The sequence below is a fragment of the Epinephelus lanceolatus genome, chromosome 13 (genome assembly GCF_041903045.1).
Source record: "Epinephelus lanceolatus isolate andai-2023 chromosome 13, ASM4190304v1, whole genome shotgun sequence".
NCBI classification, from domain to species: Eukaryota; Metazoa; Chordata; class Actinopteri; order Perciformes; family Serranidae; genus Epinephelus; species Epinephelus lanceolatus.
In genome coordinates this window covers 37881851-37904500 of record NC_135746.1, presented here as the reverse complement: position 1 = coordinate 37904500, position 22650 = coordinate 37881851, and the positions used below count along the sequence as shown (strand labels likewise).

Below are 22650 nucleotides of genomic sequence, written 5' to 3'. Positions count from 1 at the left end.
GACTGACCTTCATTTCTTAAAGTAATGATGGCCACTCGTTTTTCTTTAGTTAGCTGATTGGTTCTTGCCATAATATGAATTTTAACAGTTGTCCAATAGGGCTGTCGGCTGTGTATTAACCTGACTTCTGCACAACACAACTGATGGTCCCAACCCCATTGATAAAGCAAGAAATTCCACTAATTGACCCTGATAAGGCACACCTGTGAAGTGGAAACCATTTCAGGTGACTACCTCTTGAAGCTCATGGAGAGAATGCCAAGAGTGTGCAAAGCAGTAATCAGAGCAAAGGGTGGCTATTTTGAAGAAACTAGAATATAAAACATGTTTTCAGTTATTTCACCTTTTTTTGTTAAGTACATAACTCCACATGTGTTCATTCATAGTTTTGATGCCTTCAGTGAGAATCTACAATGTAAATAGTCATGAAAATAAAGAAAACGCATTGAATGAGAAGGTGTGTCCAAACTTTTGGCCTGTACTGTACTTTAGTTGCTCATTTTACAGTTAATATTACTAATTATCTGATGTGCAGAGACTAATACCGGCCAGCCCTGTTTTAATGTGTTACTTATCATGAGAGGTGAGTCATTGTTGTACAGCTTTAATTGAAGGATTAGCTTGATTGGGGGGCAGCAAATTTAGCCTAAAGTGGGATGTATATTTCTGCCTAGAATAGACGCCGTATCTACGGCGTAGGCTCTGCGTCAACATAGAGCCTACGCTGTTCCCTACGCCATAGTCCGATGTGGACCTCCCCAGAAATGTAACTACATGTCGCAGCGACACAGACCTCCTGTCTATTTTTGTAAGCTGAAACCATTTCCCTCAGTGGAAACAAAGCTTTGATTTACTTTAATTTCATAGAAGAGAATAAAACCCCCACAAAATAGCATTTTAAGTCTTAAGTGTGATTTTTTCTGGCTTCATATGAGAAGAGGAAATCTCTGCTTGTCGCTAGGCTAATTTTTACAGTGTAAAATGCCATAGGCTTGTTCTAATAACGTTAGCATGTTGTATTTGTTTCGTAACGTTAGTTACAAAATTTCACTAAATGTTGCTGTTGTCCCTGGCTTCATATGAGTAGAGGAAAAGTCTGCTAGCCGCTAGGCTAATTCATACAATGTAAAATACCATAGGCTTGTGCTAATAACATTAGCATGTTGTATTTGTGGGGAAAATGTGTCAAGCAAAAGACAAATGCTTTGTCTGTGAATCCTGCAAGTTATCCTGCGATTTGTGTGTTTGAACTTGTTTCTATTAAGCCATGTTTAATGTGTGTTTAATGTGTGTTTTTGGCCTGTTTTTGAATCAACTAAACTTTACAGCACTTCACAGAAACTCCACCTCAGACTAGTGTTTTTGGAGGTGTAACTGCAAAGTGACACAGACACACCACTGCACAAGTATAGATTCTCACAATGGCGTTGGCTATGTGTGTAGGCTACAGTGTAGCCTCTGCATAGAGCTGAAATTCCTAAATTAGCTGGCCATTGAAGAAACAGGAGGAGAGGGCAGGGGCTTACTCACTTCCAACTCACTGCCAAGGGCCTTAACATAGAGAGGACCCCCCCCAGAGGCCAGGATTTTATATCTGCAATTTAAATGTATTAAAAGTATGATGGCTTTTTTCTACCTTTGTCTTATGCCCAAGTCACGATAGAGACCTTAACAAACACGGGGGGAGTAATGTTCCATAGCATCTGTCCAAGCCAACTTCATAATAAAAATGTCAAACAGTAATTGTACAGTGTGTTGGGAGACGAGGGCTAAAATGTGCTGAGATTTCAGAGCGTGCAGACTGAAGCATATCCCAGATGGCTGAGTAATACAAATGTTGGTATAAACAGTTCATTGCTAATAATCCTGATATCATTACATAAACATGTGTTAGGTTGCTGATTCAGTTATTTGTACATGTGTGAGAATGGATGTAATAAAAGGCAAAGGGGAGTTCTAATGCTGCTGAAACACAGGGCCTATTTTGTGCTGTTTGTGAAGACTATTTTCAGCTACACCGGTGGTGTGTGTAATTGAGTTGAAATAAACTACAGTGTGTTTTCATGGTAATGAAGGGACATGTCACCCAGTGCAACAGTGGCTCACTAATGTGTTTTCAATAGTTTTTAGACCACAATGGAGCTTTATGGCACAAAGGAATACGATTAGTCAGGCTTTCAGGGGTGGAGCAAGACATTGTAAATAAAACCTAAAGGGGTCTGGGAGCACGCTCCAACAGGGAGATTTTTTTTCCTATTTATGACAGCTATATGATCTAATTTTCAAGCTATTTGAGACACTAGATGTTTAAAACTCTATGTATGTATTCTCTAACTGTCTTCATCATTCTGAAACCAGAACACAACACATATTAAAGGTATCCTATGCAGAACTGTCAGGAACTGTTTGTAAACACGCTCACCAGTGAAAATGAAAGTAAAAGCCAACCCCTGATTCATTCTCATTTTGCGTTTCTACTCACTTTATTTGCGTTTCTCGGTGCTGTGTCCCTTGGATGCCTGCTGCTTTCATTGTGCCATGTGGTCCCTACCTTTTTTTCCCAGTAAACATCCTGAACACACAAAAAAGAAATCTCTACAGAAAAATACACTGCCGCACACTTCACAAGCAACGGCTTCTCATCACAACTTGCCAAATATCGGCACTTTGTCAGTGGATTTTTACATCTAAATATGATGCGCGAGCTAACCTCCTGCATCTGTTGTTAAAAATTCTGGGACAGCGTGTCAGTTTACACTTGTTGCATACAGTACATTGTATTTTTTAACATACACTTCTGTTTTCACAGGAAATGTACAGTGTTTGATCATTAGATGCATTTATTCTTTTCAAAATAAACTTCCAACAATGGTAAGATGCCTTGTTTTTATGTTCATACTTTGTGCAACAAAAGCATGTGGTTAGGTTTAGGTAACAAAAGCATGGGGCTTGGTTTTAAACTCACACAGTAACTGAGCAGCGGGCTCTTGGGTGAAAGTCCGTGGTTTGTTGGACACATCCACCTGCAATCCTGCCTGCCCCATATGGACTGTCCAGCTACATATTATGTTCTTACCAGCGCCTTTTCAAACTGACACGTCTAGCGGTGTTACACACTAACGCTGTGAAAGGTGCCTTTGGCATCAGTGTCTGACACCAGAATCACTGACAAAGTGGCAATGTTTGACAAATTAGGAATAAGAACAGGCGGTAACAAGTAATGACAGAGAGAGATTTCTTTTGTTTGAGTGTGCACATTGTTTTGTTTTTTTTTGGTTTGTTTTTTAAGAAAATCCTGCATAGTCTACCTTTAAGGATGACAACTTTTCATACCACCACCTGAAAAAAGCAAAAGATTGTGTGATGTTACTATTTTTAAGCTACGTAACAGTTGGTAGCATCGGAACTCGGCGTGAACAGCATTACTTAAATTGAAACTTATTTTTGAATGAATGTTGATCTGACAAATCTACATTTGAGTCCATGCCATACTAATCTGGGCTGCTCAAACTGCAAATGAAGGATCCTCAACAATGCCAAATAAATGTGAAACAACATAAACATTTGTCCAACAGAAGAACATTTACTGAATTATATTACATTTTGTAAGGGAATAGCATAGTGGGATAAACAACAAACAACAACAAAGTTAAAGGTATTTTAGAAACCCTAAAGATTCAGAGCTTTTGAAAAATGTTCTGGGCTGGAGCCCCAGACACCACCCTTTCTTCACCCCTCTCCAACTCTGCCACAAGTAGAGAGGAGTCATAAAGTCATAGCACTGTCTCTGTAATGTCATTTACACAGCAATAACTATCTAGAGTTTGCTAACATTAGCTGCCATAATGATAGCAGAGTAGAACCTCTGACTGTACTGCAACTTTTGCTAATTAAACTCTTTGTTTAGTGGCAATGATGAGGTAATTATGAATGCAGTGCAGTCACACAGTGATATCTATCTAAAGTTTGCTTGTCATTAGGCGTGGGGGAAAAATTGATACAGCATAGTATTGTGATATTTTTGCGTGGCAATATTGTATTGATACTCAGACGCCAATGATTGTTTCTTTTTTATTCTATAAATTATTAGTAATGCAAATACAAATTAAACTTGTGGTATCCTATTAGAATGATAAAATGAATTGCTTATTCAGTCCACTAGATGCATTTTGAAATGAAAATGATTGAAGTCATATGAGCAGACTGACAACATTATGTCATTAGATGAAACAGATGTGGTAATTTTTTTATTTTGGGGATAAAATTTGCAGTTGAAAAAAGGTAATAAATCACAATAGATTGTATTAAATGTTATTGCAATACTCAGCATATCACAAAGCCATAAAAACTGCAATAATTGTGACCAAAGCATCATGATAGTATCATATTGTGGATTTCCACCCTTACTTGGTTTTAGTAAATATTAGCCACCATCGTGTGTTTCATCGCTTATTATTGCAGCCTAATATTTTGTGTCAATTATGAGATCATGGTAAATGCCAAAATATAGCACAAGTAGAGAAGAGTCAGATCGCATTCACACTGCAATTTCTGTCTAAATTTGCAAGCATGCATTAGCCATCATAACTATGGTTATACTACAGTAGATCATTAAAGGTTGTAGCATCAAAACCTATGAGTGAGGCACCCAGTGACTTGATCAAGAGTGCCTTTCATTGCTAATAAGTTCAACGTTTCAACGTTGAAATCGTTGTGATGTAACAGCGAATAAGCTGGCAGTTAGACATACGTTCAAGGATGCTTTGGTTAGATCACAACACTTAAAAACATCTCTCATTAGTAAACACATTACAGTTGGTATTCACTGGAGACATTCAGACATGCCCCTGAACTGAACTTATGCAACATCAAAGGTTCTTTTATGGTGGGTGCCAAGAGTACAATGTGTTGCTGCAGCCATTATTCCAAACTGATCTGGTCTTATGTAATGCCATGAGGAGAGTGGGACAGCGGATGATCTCTGGAGTGTGTGTGTGTGTGTGTGTGTGTGGGGGGGGGGGGGGGGGTATTGCAGACACTGGACCACTCCTGTCTGCATAGCAACAGGGGAAAGGAGGCGAGAAGACAAGGGTAATCTAGGACCACTGGAAGCTGTGGTCTGCTTAGTTAACATATGTTCAGCACTTCTCTGGACCATGTATGTTTAGTCATAAGCAATCCATATAATCCAGCAGCTGCGGGTCGTAGCACTGTAATCCCCAGAGGAATTCAATAAACCAGAGGCAGCGAGCAAGTAGAGTCCTCGTAGTGAGACTTAATCCCGAGGCTGTTTCTGTTTCACTCACCCCTCCCCCACTCCCTCAGGACTTCACCATGACCCTGTATCTGAGGCACTACTGGAAGGACGAGCGACTGGCCTTCCCCAGCGCCACCAACAAGAGCATGACCTTTGACGGGCGCCTGGTGAAGAAGATCTGGGTGCCTGATGTGTTTTTTGTCCACTCCAAGAGGTCTTTCATCCATGATACCACCACTGACAACATCATGCTGCGAGTCTTCCCCGACGGTCATGTCCTGTACAGCCTGAGGTGAGGACACACAAACACACACACACACACACACACACACACACACACACACAAACACACACACACACAGCCATCACAGGGTTTATTCACACCAACTAAATGAGACTTGGCAGGCCTTGTTGCAGCATGCATAGTGCTGGTAACATTTACACTCTGCTTTTTTTCCCCAGGGTTACAGTCACTGCTGCGTGCAACATGGATTTCAGTCGTTTCCCATTGGACTCGCAGACATGCACGCTGGAGCTGGAGAGCTGTAAGTATTCATATGCTCCTGACACTTCACTCTATTGTTAAAAAGACAGCGGGAATAAAGTGCTGCTAATTATTAAAGGCCCAAAGCATTTTTGCAGCATGTTGCCTCAATTAGCACCACACTGACAAAAAAAACACTGAATTGTTAGACATTACTGTTTTATTACTTTAAACTGTTATTTATCAGGAAGAGGTTGGTGCAGCAGGGGCAGAGTCAGATGTAGTGAATATTCGGAGCTCAGCCTGTGTGTTTTCAAAAGCCCTATTTAAGCAGAGATCGCACTATAGAGCTGTTATGAAGTCCCTTTCACAGAACCATCCCAGAAGAAAAAGAGCTGGATGGGCGTGACATGTAACACAACAGCATCAGCCTCTTGTGTGACATATAACATATGTGTCAGCAGCGCATTATAAACAATAACTACAGCATAACATGGCAATAACAATCATTTACTCTCTGTCTTATGTGCCGACTGATCTTGTCCTCTGCTCGGAGGGTAAGAAGCTCCCGGACCTCATTGTTTTCCAGTTTGTTAACATTTTTGGCCATTTTTCTTCTTCTTTATGTTAGCTGCTAACTACTACCAACTGCTTTTTAAGTTTCCTGCTGTGGGGTGTGCGCATAACATGTTGTCAAATTGTAGCACCCGTGCAGCCCATGATCCCATCCCGCCGGCTGTCCCGTATATACAGACCTCGTTTCGGTGCTGTAACTACTGCCGATGCTGCCTTAGAGACGAAACAACTCTCCCCCCATTCTGCAGTTGTACCTTTTATAGAGAACGCCGGGGCGAGAAATTTCTGCCTCAGAGGGGCAGTGTAAAAGGGGCTATAGTAATAAAATAACATGACACCCACTGCAACAGTGTGGCTCGCTGCTTGGTTTTTTAAATAGTTTTTGGACAACACTGGTTCTCAGTGGCACAGAGAAAAAAGTTATAATAGACTTTCAGGGGTGGAGCAAGATGTTGTAAACATTCGGGACATGGCCCAAAGCCCAAACCAAGGGGGGGTCTGGGGGCATGCTTTCTCAGGATTTTTTTTTTTTTTTTTTTGCCATTTACAGCAGCTATATTCACTCTTTTTCAAGCCATTTGAGATAATGAATGCCTAAAAATCTGTACATCATTTGGGAAAAAATATCCTGTAGAGCCTCCATCCTATTTTGTATCTAACTGTTCTTCAACTATCTTCATCATTCTAAACCATAACACAACAGATGTTAAGGATGACTAATTCTAACTCTTACCACCTAAAATGAGGCAGAAATTGTCCAGAATTACTTTTTTTTTAACTCGCATACCACAGGCAGGGTCGGAATTTGGAATAAACAGCATCCCTAATAGAGAAACTACAAAACTTTCGCTCCATTGACCTGCCTCTTTGGACAGATTAGACCAGGGGAAATGATACAAAGTTCAAGGTATTTTAAAGGTCTAGTGTGTAGGATTTAGTAGCATCAAGCTTACTTACTTCTTACTTCCTCTGCCAAGTGTGTAGGGGAGCTAGAATAGCTAACGGGAAAGCTTCAGAATGCAAATGACCTTTTCTAGAGCCAGTGTATGATTTGTCCATTCTGGGCTGCTGTAGAAACAACATGGTGGAGTCTGCGGAAGGGGACCTGCGCTGTATGTAGATATAAACGACTCATTCCAAGGTAACAAAAACCCAATGATAGTTGTTTTCAGGGGGTTATAAACTAATATGAATAAGTAGGCCTACAACTAATACTAAGACATAGTCGTGAATATTATATACCATTTCTGCCAATTGATGCCCTTAAATCCTACACACTGGACCTAAAAACCTAAAAGATTCAAGGCCTCTGAGAAAACATTCAATGTAGGAGCCCTGGAAGTCCCACCCCCTGCTCTACTTCTGTGGTGCAGAACAACAGTGGATGTAAACTGCAGTGTTTTCATGCATTGATGCCATTGGTTATGGGAAATTCTACCGGCCTTTATCCATCCAGCTACTGCTGCTGATAGTGGAATGAGTACTCTATACTTAAACTGATGTTTTCTGTCCTGCAGACGCTTACACAGATGAAGACCTGATGCTGTATTGGAAAAGCGGTGATGAGTCCCTGAGCACAGATGACAGGATTTCTCTGTCTCAGTTCCTCATCCAGAAGTTTCACACTACCTCCAGACTGGCTTTCTACAGCAGCACAGGTAGACTGGCAAAACAAACACTGAGTGGAGTTTTACTTTGAAACTTTCTGAAAGACTATTACTCACTGGCCAAAAGTGGTGATTGCTCCTGGGGGCTTCAAAAATGAGTTTGACATAATTTAATTAACTACTTACTAGAAACTGAAATGGAAAGGACCTTAATGTGACTCCTCCATTTGTACCTAATTTGGAGTCTGTGTATTGTCGTGGGGGCCTGTGTTAAAATCTACTTTTAATACCATTAATATTTCAGTTGACATTATGCTTACGCGGTGCATATTCCTAAACAAGTTCATGTTTAATCAACTTATAATCAAGTTGGAGAGCACATGGAGAATCAGTAGGGGCCCTCAATTCACTTTTTATCCTAAGGTCTTCTGACAGGTTAATCAGACCCTGATATTGCAGACTCTGAAGTAACCCATTGCCTGAGCTGGACCTCAATGAGGTGAGCCAGAGAACCACAAGCAAAACATTAAATATTAATTTCTTTAACATCACCTGCCCTCCTTTGCATGCTTATTTTTCATGGCACTTCTTTGCATTGTGCAAGAATATTCAATTTACATATAGTTATAAATAATTTCATGTTTTTCTTTCAAGTTTAGCCAACAATTCCTGTTCCTATTTGTTCTAAAGAACATCACTTTGTCTTGACTTAACCACCACTCAGAACTCAATCTCCAATCTGAACATATCCTTGTCTCTGACTCGAGCAGCCCTAACTACCACCTCAGTGCAAAGGCCTGACAGCTGGAGTGTCTTCAACTTTCTGCCACAGTGTAAGGACTGCACCAGCACCGTTTTGAATGAGCTCAAGTAGTATTAAGTTCCTCTTAGGTTTGAAATCCTTGCTGTCGACACTGAAGGTCCATTGAAGCTGAAACTTTGAAAAAAGGTCAAACAAATGCAACCTAACAAGGATTTTTTTTTCTAAACAGATGTAGCAAGCCTTAGTCCTATGTTACATTGCACAATTTGTGTTTTTCTGTTTACCAATATTTGTGGTGCTCCTACTGCCTAAATGTCAAGGTAACATTACTGTTAAAGTAGATGCATTTACAAAGTCAGCATTTAGATGCATCACCTTCAGAGTGCTGGTGTTGTGTCATGGCTTCCTAGGATACCTGAATAGAATGTAGCCATCATTAATGTCATTAGCAACACCTATGCTTTGTCTAGCCTACTGTGATGTCAAAATGTCCGCTGTAAAGGGACAATAATAGCCTGACATTGTCAAGGACAAGGATAGGGCCAAAAACAAAACATTTGCTGCTGGTGGCAAAGCAAATTGCATCTTCACATCACATAGAGTTCAACTTTGGTGAACTTTAACCAGCAAAGTCGCAGCCTCAGCAAATAGCAAAGAAGTATGTGTGGAGACACATTGATTGTTGTGGGTGTCTAACCAGCTGATACTGTATGATATTGACCATTAAAAATACAAACTGCCCCTCATGAAAGATGCTGCCTGGCTAGCAGGGAGTTTGGAGACAGGCATGAAATGTAAGAAAATGGAAAATGTACCAATAACATTGTTTTTTGTAGTATTTATTAGCAAGTTAACTATCATTTCTTTGTCAGCTAGCAAGCTACCTTTTTGTGTGTGTCACATCTAGCACAAATATCTCCTTAGCAGGTGCTGGTCACCTGCAACGTATTCTCATACAACGGTTTGTATGAGATCCTGTAATTTGGCACCCCATGAATGATGTTACGTACTTAATGTTAAGTTACAGAGGTCATATTTAGAAAAGTAAAGTTACTGTGGTTAAGTTTAGGAAAAGACCATGCTTGATCCAAAGGTTGCACAGTTAAAATTACCAGGAGCTGTTAATACAGTGTGTGCAGATCTCCTGTCTGATTCTTGCCTAGGTTTAGGAAAAGGTTGGGTGTCTTTAGGTTTAGGCAAGTAAAGTTATTGTGGTTAGGTTTAGAAAAGAGAAACATGGTGGGGACATAGCTTAAAACAACTCAGAGTTGTCATGGCTCCTAAAACCGGTCTCCAAGGGGAAAGTCCTGTGTTTTGTGACACATTCACCATCCACACCTGCCACCTTACAGGACCACTCCTGTCAGTGCATTGGTCACATGATCCCAGTTCTTCCAAATACATGGACTACATACAATTTTGGTACATTACTTTTCGTCAGAAAATGTACAAACAGTGCATGAGAATAGCCTGTCACCTGCCTGCATTCAGTCATGCGTGACCTTGCCCTTAGTCTGGCACCTCTCAATTAACACAATTGGATAGACCTACAACCAATCATAGCAATAAAATGTGATGTAGCACTGAGCTACCAAAAAAATGTAAACCAACCAACCTCCAAGGTGAAAAAATGAAGCCAGTACTGGAAGTGCCAAAAACTGTACTTTATTGGATGGCCACTCGAGGCTGGCTCCAAAACAGAGTAAATCCCCACTGACCCCCATGTTAAAAATGACCAACTTTACAGCAGAAATAAACATGTTTACAGCCTGGTACCTGTATAGCTAATTTCAACATTAATGACAAGTGCAAGTGGTGTGGATTATTTTATAACTCATCTGTCAACATTTTATTAAGACCCAAAGTTACGCATACTTAAAGACGGGGCCACTCAAGTGAAAGGCCGTCTGAGGCATCGCTACAGTCTCTGAGTCAGATCCACCCTTGCTCCTTCACAGCTCCAGCCTCTTGTCTAAATATGGTCACATCTTGCTCCAAAAAAACATCAAGATGTCCACGGCTGAAATGCTGAGCTCGAGGGGAGTTGGGCAAAACGTGAGTCCACAAACCAGTGGGTGATGTCACGGAAGCTACATCCATTATTCATACAGTCTATAATGTAAACAGGATATAGTGTGCGGAGGTGAGCTATGATGGAGTAGCATCAATATTTCTGTAAACGAGTTTTGCAGTTTTTGCCATCAGAACTTGAAAGGACTACTACAGCATAAAGTTCCACATCAGCTGCAGCCATCTTGATTGTTTTCGCAAAATGCCCCAATAACACTCTTCTTTACTAAGCTAGGTTTACACTCAGTGTATTGCCCCCAGGGTGAGGGTGCACGAACCAAAAATAATGTCATCACACATTTTGCGTAATGTGTAAAGGCTCCATAAGTTGTTAGTCATCATCTCAAACATGCCCCATATTAGTTAAACAGTTATGATTGGCTTTTCCAGGCCAGCAGGAAAACTGCTCGAACAGGAGGAAGACCAGGCTCTTCTGCTCGACCAAATAAAACATGAGCTTACAGATTGGTCTGGTTCCCGGCTACGACAATAGCTTAGTTTACTGATAGGACAATGGGGCAACACAATTGTTGCACACAGATAATTTTTGATAAAACGTGACAATCCTAGCCCCCACTCAACAATTATGTGTAATGTAGATAAATGTCTTTTAAACCAAACATTTGCAGAGAGACACAATGTCCTGGTTACTCCCAACAATCTGAAGACTATACTGACAACAGTTACCAAAGGTAGAAAATAGTTCTACTAAAGGTAGGACATTAGTCAGTGTAAAAGCTGGAAGCTGTAACTGACTGCAGCTTTCAGTTAAAGCTCTGAAAATAATTGTTTGGCTTGGCACAATGAGGTTTTACTCAACCAATGAGATTAGCACTGTATCCAGAGAAAAGCTGTTCCTCTGAGAAATGTTTTTGTGACTGAGGAAGTCGACCACTGATGTAAAAAAACACACCATTGGGCTATTTTAAAAATATTTCTTATATTTCCCTCACATTGTTATTCTGCCATTACCTTGCAGTGCTCTGCTGTCATAATGTAGCTATCCAATGCAGTTATCTCTTGTATTCAGCTGCTGTTTTGTTTGTTCATTGGTTTGTTTGGTTTAATACGCTCATCCAGATTTTTATCATGTCTGTGCAGATTAGTTAATTTCACCTGGCTCTGTATTTATTGTGGCATTTTAGCACATCATTTCTGTTTCCAGACACATAAAACAATTTGCAAACAGTCACTGTATTTTACCTCTTCCCTGTCCCCAGGCTGGTACAACCGTCTGTACATCAACTTCACTCTGCGGCGGCACATCTTTTTTTTCCTGCTGCAGACCTACTTCCCAGCTACTCTTATGGTCATGCTGTCCTGGGTGTCCTTCTGGATTGACCGCAGGGCTGTCCCTGCTAGAGTCTCATTAGGTAAGAAGATATGCAACACAGTGACCATCCTGCCTGTTCAAATTTAATATGTGTCCACAGCACATCACTGTGACCTGAGAGCATAACCCAGTTAGCACAGGAGACCCCCAGAGGGAATCAAACTGTTCAAGGAAAGTTCAACATTTTTAGCCCAGTTACCAGAAGAAAATGTTGGCATTGTATTTTTCTGCAAACCACAGATAAATTACATTTGCACGTTTCACACTTATCATAATAAATTTTCTAAAGTGACATAGTATATATGCTGACTTTGTCATTGGGAGGTGGTGGGGACAGTGGATAGTGAGTCAGCTAGGCAAGATGCCTGCCAACCAGCCGTTGCGAATACTGCCAGAAAAAGTTTTTTTAATTCAGATATCTGTGTTTCCAGCAGGACAGTGGCACAAAAAGTTATATTTTTAATGAGACATCAATGCTTTTCCAGTGGGGATTGTGTCACTAAAAGCATATGTTTATGCTTAGACATCAGCGGTGTGTTTTCAGCAGAAATGGTGCCATGGAAAGCAAATTATTTTTAGGAGACACTGCATCATTTCCAGAGAGAACAGTGCCTCAAAAAGCGGTTGTTTTGTACCGAGACATGACTGCATTTCCAACAAGAACAGTGCCATAAAAGGGGTTTAATTTTTACTGAGACATCACTGTGTTTCCAGCAGTAACAGTGCCTGGAAAAGCAAGTGATTTCTACTCAGATATTGTTGTGTTTCCAGTTGGATAGTGGCACAATTTTTTTTATTTTAACCAAGACATCACTGCTTTTCCAGCCAGGCTTGTGGCCTTAAAGGGATAGTTCGACATTTTGGCAAATTCGCCTATTGCCGTAATCCCTATAGTCATATGAGTAGGTATATTACCTTTAATTGTCAGTGCCTGCTGTTCTGAGATTGGTGGAGCAGAGCTGCCCGCTGAAATGGAGGTGAACGGTACAGGTCCCTCTCTCCCTCAAGACTAATCAAATACACCATCAAATGACTCCAAAACGCTCTTGTGGACAACTTGTAGCTTACACATTCACCACGCTATGAAATAATAATGTAATATTACGAGACAGACTTGTTTTGAAGCCAAATGCACAGCCGGAACTACATTCCAGACATACAGTACTTGCTGGGCGGAGTGATTTCAAACAGCGTATGTTTAGTGCAGTTACTCCCGTCATCAAAACAACAAGTTTGTTGAGAAGAAGCCAGAATATACAGAGGGAGAGTTACAGGTTTTGGAAGAAGAGAGAGCAAGAAGAGAGGCTGAGGCTGCCGAGCAACCAGGGGCTGAGAGATGGTATGGCAGTGTCTCTCAAGAAAAGCGTTTGAACCATTCCTGAGCTTCTGCGCTCCATCCTTTCAGCGTAGTCCTCCGGTAAAAAATGGCAGGAGCACACAAGCATTTTCCGGACCGTTTCCACAGGCGTGTGGGGGTCGATGTCCAGCACAAATAGCCATTGTTTCATCCTGTCCGTATTACTGGTTGGTACTATGTGAAACTTCACTCTGCTCCATGTCTTCGGCTTGTTACTGCAACCTTTTACAATGCATGTGTAAACTATGATTTACAGAAACACTTGTAAACTTTCCTCAAACCTTCTGGTGTGTCCAGCTGACGATACCGCAAATGCAAGGCTACAAGCAATAACAACGGCACTGTCTTAGCTGTGCACTGTGTCACTCCGCTCAGTGGTTTACTCAAGAAAGAATTTCCGAGTATTTGCTTCATGTGTCGTAATGTTACTTAATTATACATTATTATTTCATAGCCTGGGGAATCCGCAAGCCATGTGTTGTCCACTAGAGCATTTTGGAGTCATTTGATGGTGTATTTGATTAGTTTTGAGGGAGAGAGGGACCTGTACCATTCACCTCCATTTCAGCGGGCAGCTCTGCTCCACCGATCTCAGAACAGCACGCACTGACAATTAAAGGTAATGTACCTACTCATATGACTATAGGGATTACAGCAATAGGCGAATTTGCCAAAATTTTGAACTATCCCTTTAAAAGCAAATATTTGTGCCAGGACATCATTATGTTTCCAGCAGGAATAGTGCCACAAAAACAGTCTTTTTTTTTTTTTTTACTGAGATATCGCTGTGTTTCCAGTTTTGATTGTGCCACAAAACTGGGTATTTTATGCCAAAATATGATCTTTTCCTAACCGTAACCAAGAGTTTTTGTGCCTAAGTATTGTTGAAACATAAAGTTTCAAATTATAAGCTACACATTAATAAAAATAAACTTATTTTTATAACACCTCTTATACAAGAAATACAGCAAAGAGTGCATTACGATAAGGGCATGATAGGCACCAAATCCTCACAAAATAGACATAGTGAAGATAAAACAGACAAACAAATCAATTCAACACAAAAGGACATTTAAAAACTGTTAAATTAATGATTAACTGATTCAACAATTTTCATTAAGTGGTGGTGATTTGAGATCCAATTAATCAAAATCTCAATGTATGTATGTAACCTCAATAATGTGTAAGTGTAACATATCCATGGTTTGCAGAGACAATCAAATCTAACGTTTTTTTCTGGCAATTTGAATTTGTGTTGCTTTCTTTTGTCTTTTTGCTGTCTTTCTGAAATTAGAGGATCAATGTCAATCTCATGTTTGCATTAAGTATAGAGCTGGGGTCAAGACATAGTTAGTCCCGCTTAGCGTAATGCGTGGAAGCAGGGCTAAACAGATGGCATAGAAAATTTAAAAAAAAAAAACAAAAAAAAAAAACATCTTAAAACACCTCTACAGCTAATCAAAGCATTAAAGGACAGAGCATGCTTCTGCTCTCTTTCCACTCACTGAAACCACTCGGTCCAGAGAGCCACAGACATGTGAGAGCACACTGAGGTTGGTGACTGTCTTCTAGGTTGAGGAGTTTAGGAAAGTTTGACCCAAAAGACACTAAATTGGTGGCTAGGTGCATTTTGTTGTAATAGTCACTAAGGGGATCTTAAAAAATTAGCAAGAAAGTCATAAAGTTGGCAACACTGAGGCTGTAACTCCCTTTAGAACCATAAACTGCTGCATTATATTTCTCTTTATGTACGGATCAAACAACAAGAGACAATCAGCAGCCAGATAGAAACATGAATGAGCTGTGAATGTGTGTAGCTAACGGCCAATATCTGATCCCCAATGTTTGTCTGGAGACCTCCTTCTCCTATCTTTCCCCAATTTCCAGTCTCTGCCCTACAATTTTCAAAGCTGTCTCTGCACTGGGCAGACAGAGATCACATGGATATGAATTTTCCTCATATTTAACACAAGGTTGTATGTTCTGTGTACTTTAGGTATAACCACAGTACTCACCATGTCTACCATCATCACTGGAGTCAACGCCTCCATGCCCAGGGTCTCCTACATCAAAGCTGTGGACATTTACCTCTGGGTCAGTTTTGTCTTTGTCTTCCTGTCTGTGCTTGAATACGCTGCCGTCAACTACCTGACAACGGTGAGGGATGGTAAAGACCGCAAGCTCAGAGAAAAAGTCAGGGAACAGGTACAGAAACCTTTTCAGAAAGGCTGTCCATTCATTCATCAATGGTGCTTTTCATTTCTTACTCAGTCTTTATTCCTTTCCTCTCTTTTGCCCAGTCCCAGACACTCCCCTGCACCTGCGGCATGTCCCACACCAGGACCATGATGCTGGATGGAACATACAGTGAGGCGGACGCCAACAGCCTGGCCGGCTACACAAGGGCCTCCATGGCGACTGAGGATGCGTCAGAAAAACAGGAGCGAATGGTGGTGCATCTCTCCCTGGACAACGAGCCCACAGGGACCAAAAAGAAGGGCATCCGCGGCTTCCGGATTATCCAGAACACCCACGCCATTGACACCTACTCTCGCATGATCTTCCCTGGTGCTTATATCCTGTTTAACCTGATCTACTGGTGTGTGTACTGCTGAGTGTGTGCATTTTAGCCTAAACTGTAGCAGTGAAAGAAAAAAACTGCTAAATCTTTTCATTGACCTGAGAAGAGAGATACAGTTTTTTCCATCCTGCATCTGCATGTAGGGGTGGACCAAGTTTGGCAGGATAACTAAAGAATATCAGATGCTTCTGGGTGTGAATATCTCCAAATCTGGTTCACATTTCACAGCTGGACTGGACCACTTATACAGCTTCTCCTCCTTTACATAATTATATCACAAGCTCATATTCACCCCGATCATACTCCAGCAACCTCATGGGGCTGGTTGCACAAGTTTTGCTTCCAGACTAGTCTAATGCCAGTTGTACAAAAATAAAAACAGACAGGTTTTAAGCCTAAGAAGGTATCCACCATACCCAAGGCTATGGCAACAACATCAGTGTTGACTCAGCAGCTCTGCCTAGTAATAAAAGGCCCACCCCAAAACAGAGGTGATTGCCTACCAGATATCATGATTTTTTTATGCTTTTGTAGTCAACCTCTTGTTTTTTGAAAATTATTTCGATATCACTGTTGTGTTAAAGGGGACCTATTATGCTTTTCCTTATTTTCTGTCATACATATATATATATATATATATATATATATAGTGTTACAGTGTCAGATGTTCACATTAAACCTGGCCAAAGTTTTAAATGAAGGGCTGAGGTCAGCTCGTGATGGGTTACTTCATATGGTCATCTGCTTCAGGCACGCTACTGCAAGTGTTAACATTACCTTGCCTACACTGCTACATGTAGCTATATGCTAACATCAGGAATGTTGTACATTCTCCCTGATTTTGGATCATATTCCTGCTGGAATATGTCCTGGATCTTTAGAAGTTTTGTTGGTGATTCTTCACAGTAGAAAGTGCCGTTATACGCTGTTACAGTGATTTCCCGGCTGAAGTACACTGCTACATATAGCTACATGCTAATGTCATGAAACATGTAATTTTGGTTGCCCCTATTTTGGTACATATTCCTGCTGGAACATGTCCAGTTTTTGAAATTTTGATTTAGAAGCTTTAACTGGTGATTTTTCATAGTAGAAAGTGCCATTCTACTTTTGTTACACTGATTCTCCGGCTGCAGATACGCTACTACATGTAGCTATATGCAGACGTCAAAGAAAAATGTAATCTTGGTTGCCACTGTTGTTAATTTCTCCTCAATTTTTGTATAAAAAGAACTGGATACAGCACTGGAGGCAGGGTCCTGTTTATTCCTATGGAATTTGAACGGTGGTGTGTCATGCCAAACACAGTATGAAAATACTCAGATCTTCTGCAGCTAGGGGCCAAGTGAGACTTTTACCTGCTGAGCGACTAACTTCTGGTTTAGTGCTCCACTAACTTTAATGGGTGTAAAACAATTAAATCGTGTGGCTCATGTAGACTTACAAAATGTAATTGGACTGACTGGATGACTTCCTAATAGTGAAACAAGTCATTTTGCAATGGTTGCGGAGCTCAAAAAAATGTATCCACTGATTTACATGTCTCTTTCCTGATGTAAACAGTGTTTACCTGGGGGCTTGGCAGAGATGTCAAGACATGGAAGACCCAGAAATGCTGACCAATCAGAGCAATTTGGGCTTTTTTAGGAGGTGAACTTAAAGAGACAGGCACTATAATGAATTGTTTCAAACAGAGGGTGAATACAGGTTTTCCTGCATAGACAGTATGAGGAAAACACTGTCAGCTCATTGGATTTTTCAGCTCATTGATGACGGTTTCTACTACCATCATGACTCCGCGGCGGATCCGCAGCCTTTGCTGATGGTGTTGAAGCCCTCCTTGGCGATGGCCCGGGCCAGGACTGGCCTGTGTTTTTTTGCACATTAAAGCATGTAAACCAAAAATACAAGTATAAACCTGAACATGAGCATAAAAGGTCCCTATTAACTTCAGCATTAACACTATTTTCCCATGCCTTTCCACTGAAATATGTTTCTCAGCTACACTCATCACTAAAGTTTTAGTTTAATGTTTTTGCAACATTTTTATGATGTGAAGAAATTTGCTGATTTAAGAGTTGTTCTTTCTGTAAGTCTTACAACATCCTGTACAGCTGCGCCCATCTCATCCACACTGGCTGCCGCTGTTTTTCATGATTGTATCTAGGTAGCTAGCTATGTAGGAAGATTCCCATTCTTAATCCCACCCACAGAACTCAGAATGAGCAATTGTTTTGTCAACAGGGGAAACAGCTGTCAGTGAGCACAACACTAGATCTATTTGTTTTGCCAAAAACAATCGAGAAGTGGGCGGTAATTCACAGTTCTGGAACAATGCTACATTGATCTTCACAGCAAGCTGAACACAAGTCATGGACGTCTTGCCACCTTATAAAGTTGGTTTTGGCTAACAGCTGCCTATTTACATATCCAGCAGAAATGGAGCAACATCATTCATGTGGTTTTTTGGCAACACAGCATATGCTTTAATCTCTTTTTATCTCTGAAAAAGGAGAAAAATATCTGTTTCATGAAGTGTTATGAATACATTGATTGGCAGAGCTTTCAGATTGTTAAGAAAGCTTTGCACATCTGAAGAACTTATATATCCATCTGAAGTTGGACTCTCAGATCTGAGCCATATTCAAATCTTTGTGCAACCAGCCCCCGCCCAGACTTCCCTAAATACCACTCTCTCCTCTGAAGCTCTCTATCTTCATGATCAAACTGTCAAACTAATAAGAGCAGATAATTTGGCTGCTATTGCCTCTGTAACCTTTGGATCTGACTGAGTCACATAACTAAATGTGTCCAGAGCAGATGGCTAATGAGGCAGTAAGTGAGCTAAATACCAGGCTTTCTTCCCTTAATGGCGCTCCTACTACAGCGACAGCATTTCAGTTAAAGTGACAGTAAATGCTGCTGCCCTGTATTACTCATGGACTACTGCATTAACCAGACTGAAGCAACCCATAAAGCCTGGACTAAACAGGATGATGCTACTGTATGGGTTTCAAAGCACCACACACCATTGTTGCTGAGCAAAGTCTTTATTTATTTATGTATTTAAAGTTCATTCACTGGGATTTTAATTTATTTTGATTTATTTGACTTCTTCATTTATTTATTTTTAGTGCAGCAATGGATCCATGTGCCATTATACCTTAAGTTGGCAAAGATGCACGAAACAGGGCTTGTACAGAAACTGCTTGATGCATGCTGCAGATACTGTATCTTTCTAGATGTATATTTCTCAGAAAGGACTTAACAACATGGAAAGCTTTATCAGTGATGTAACCAACTTGAACCGCCTTAAGTGAACATTTTTTTATACACCAACAGGATTTAATGGCTGAATCTTTTTTTCATTTGTTTGTTTCAGTACTGTGAGTGACTGCATAGTTATTTTTGGGTCTCTCAAAGCAGAATTGCATCCATTCCAGCATTTAATCATGGTGGTAAATAGTAGCTAAGCTACAGTAGAAGCTATTCCTCCGCTGGCTATGCTGTGATGTGTGATTTCAATCATCACAAGTGCTGCAGTTTCATTCCACAATACTGGTTTACAAGTTAGTGTCGTAAAAGCAGATTCTACCTTTAAAAATGTCCACTTTTTAAAGGACTAGTTTGACATTTTGAGAAATGAGCTTATTGACTTTGCTAAGAGTTAGATGAGAAAATATATTATCAGTTTCATGTATTTGCATTATATACTGCCTTCAAAGGGGTCGTATTTACCGTGTTAACAACAAGAGTCCATAAGAACACTCCTCTCTTGTAGTATTCACAACCTCGGAAGTGGAAATCAAAGCTCAGAGTTCACAAATTGTGACATGTTTGCTTACATTTTCAGAAATGGCAGAGGCCATGGCAGTTTATTTTTCTGTGGATGGTATGTTAATATATGTTTTTGTATGACGACAAGGTTAATACTCCTAATGGCCTCATCTAGTCATGGATGTATTGTGTATAGAAAACTGGATTCAGCGTTGGAGGTGGGGCCCTGTTCATTCCTATGAAAGTTGTTCAATGGTGAATGAAGCCAAAAAAGTTTGCACTACCCAGCCCATAGAACAAGCACAATAGTGGCTAACTTCTAATTTAGCCCTCCACTAATTAAAGTCAGTATATATGATTTAATTGTACAGCTCTTCTAGACTTTCAAAATGTTATTAGACCAAATGGATCAAATTCCGCTAGTGAAACAAGTCATGCCACAAGGGTAGTGATGCTCAGAAAAATGTATCCTCTGATTTACAGATGTCTGATGCCCAATGTGTATCATACCGCCGTAAAAAGATGCCTCTGTATGTCAGTATGTGACGCCAAAATCATCAACAAAGCAGCTGTATTTGACAAGTTAGGTGTAATAAAAAAAATGGATGCAGTGTTGGAGGCAGTTCATTTCTATGTAAGCTACTCAGTGGTGCATGAAGCCAAAAAAGCTTGTCTTCCCGGGTATAAAATTATCCAGATCTGCTGCATCCTGGAACCAATAGTGCAAGCTCACTGGAGACTGCACTCATGATTTAGCGCTCCTCGAACTGGGATTGGGATAAGATTATTTAATTGTGCAGCTCTTATAGACTTTCAAAATGTTATCAGACTGAAATGATTAAATCCTAAAAGTGAAACAAACAAGTCATTTTGCGTGGGTAATAGCGCTCAACAAATGTATCCACTGATTTACAGACATCTCTTTCACAATGGAAGTCAATGGGAAAAAGTCTTTTGGGCCCAAAAGCATCATGTAACAGTCCCAGAAGTTGTAGTTACACAGTTTGGCCACTATGAAAATAAGCTTCAAAGCCTGGCACACTTCCTGTGGGCCTGTATCTTTTTCTTTGTCAATCTGCCTTTGCATCCTGCATAGTTTTCCCTGCTTTCTAACTTGCTAAATTGTTAGCCTAGATGTCTTCGAGATGCCAATGTTGTCATTGCTCAGCAGCGGTATTCTTATGACTTACCCAATTGAACCCAAGTGTACACTACTGTGTAAAGCCCTTTTCACACAGAGCGCGCAAAGCGCAGACCTCCACCGACGAACCCATTCATTGTGTATGTGCTACTGCTGCACAAGAGCGTACTGCTCTGCTGCCGAGCTGAGTGGCGCCCGAGAGGGCGCATGCCGCGGCATCTGTGCGCCGCCAGCCTGCGCTCGAGTTGAAAAATTTTTAATTTCACCACAACACGCTGTGACGACACCTCAGCTCGTCCAATAGCAGAGAAGAGCCTGAAGTAGACCCGGAAGCGGTCACCATGGAGCTGTAGCTCCTGAACGAGCCTGTACTCCCCCAAATCCTGTCTTGCGCGCCTTGCTCTCCGCTTGCTCTGCGCCCTACCCCACGGTGGGCGCCGTGAAAATCGCGCTCTGTGTGAAAGAGGCTTAAGAAAGAAAAATGGAAGAGACAGCCTGTCCATCTGGTTTAATTGATTTAATTCAGCTTGACATTGTGTTCATATGCTGCTTCTGTTTGTGAGGGGGGTTTCTTTAATTAGTTTTACCCTAACCAATCAGAAGTGAACCAGTCAAGGAAAGCAGAGAACAACAGCAGAGCTATTAGACTTGGCAAACAAATGTGTGGTTATACACAGGTCAGGAGCCGTGCTAGGCTGTCTGTGTCCCCCTGCTTCCAGTCTTTGTTGCCAAGCTGGTCTAATCACCTCTTGGCTCTGTAGCTCTATTGCACAGATATGAGAGGCATATTGATCTTCTCATCGAACTATCAGCAAGACAGAGAAAAGGGACATTTCGAAAAATGTCAAACTGCTCTTTAAAAGCCAAGGTCTCACCCTTATTTATTATCTTTTCTGTAACTAGTAATGCGCTTTAGCTTCATGGCAGCAATCATTTGCCAAAATTAAATGTGATTTTTATTTATTTATTTGTTTTAATGGTGCATATCATTTGGAATGAAACATGATTACAGCAAGTCGGATGGTTTCTCAGAACAAAACCAAAACAAGAAAGACAAGCACGTTTGCAGATCCATCAGCTTCCAAACCAACATCACTTCTACCTTCATCTTCAGAAAATGTTCAGAATGTAATGCTTTCAGAGCAAATTTCATAAATAAAGACTTTCTTTCACACATTGAAATGTGTCCTGATTTACAGCTTTGAAGATACAGAATATCTGACCACCAGTCTACAGAATTCAAGGGAGCTGTATGTAATATTCAGAGCCTATCCGTGATTCTGGGGCATGGATGTGTGAAGAAAAGTGGATACAGTGAAAGTTGCCCAGTGGTGCAGGAAGCCCAAAAAGTTTGTCTTCCTGGGTGTAAAATTATCCACATCTTCTGCATTGTGGGGCCCATGGAGCATGTGCACTAGAGACTGCGCCAGCTAGTGGCTAACTTCCAGTTAAGCCCTCCGCTAAAATAAATGGGGGAAAAAAATCATGGGTCCTCTAGACTTTCAAAATGTTATTGAACTGAATGTAAAAAACAATAAATAAAATACACAGATTTACAGGCATCTCTTTCACAATGTAAGTCTGTGAGAAAAAGTCTTTTTGGGCCCGGAAGTTGTGATTCCACAGTATGGCCACTACATCAAATTGACTTCAAAGCCCAGCACTGCATATAGATAGTCTGCACACAGTTCTCAGAGTGCAGGT

At 40.8% G+C, this 22650-nt stretch overlaps 1 protein-coding gene across 1 annotated transcript in view; it reads left to right on the top strand.

The window, feature by feature from the left end:
* LOC117270347 (gamma-aminobutyric acid receptor subunit rho-2-like) overlaps nucleotides 1–22120 on the top strand; it is a 42338-nt gene extending 20218 nt beyond the window's left edge. The window contains exons 4-9 of the mRNA XM_033647882.2: nucleotides 5326–5549; nucleotides 5720–5802; nucleotides 7835–7975; nucleotides 11978–12130; nucleotides 15444–15652; nucleotides 15748–22120. Of these exons, the coding sequence (XP_033503773.1) occupies nucleotides 5326–5549; nucleotides 5720–5802; nucleotides 7835–7975; nucleotides 11978–12130; nucleotides 15444–15652; nucleotides 15748–16062 (1125 nt within the window). The 3' untranslated portion in view covers nucleotides 16063–22120. The remainder of the gene's footprint in view (nucleotides 1–5325; nucleotides 5550–5719; nucleotides 5803–7834; nucleotides 7976–11977; nucleotides 12131–15443; nucleotides 15653–15747) is intronic.
* The last annotated feature ends 530 nt before the right edge of the window (nucleotides 22121–22650 follow it).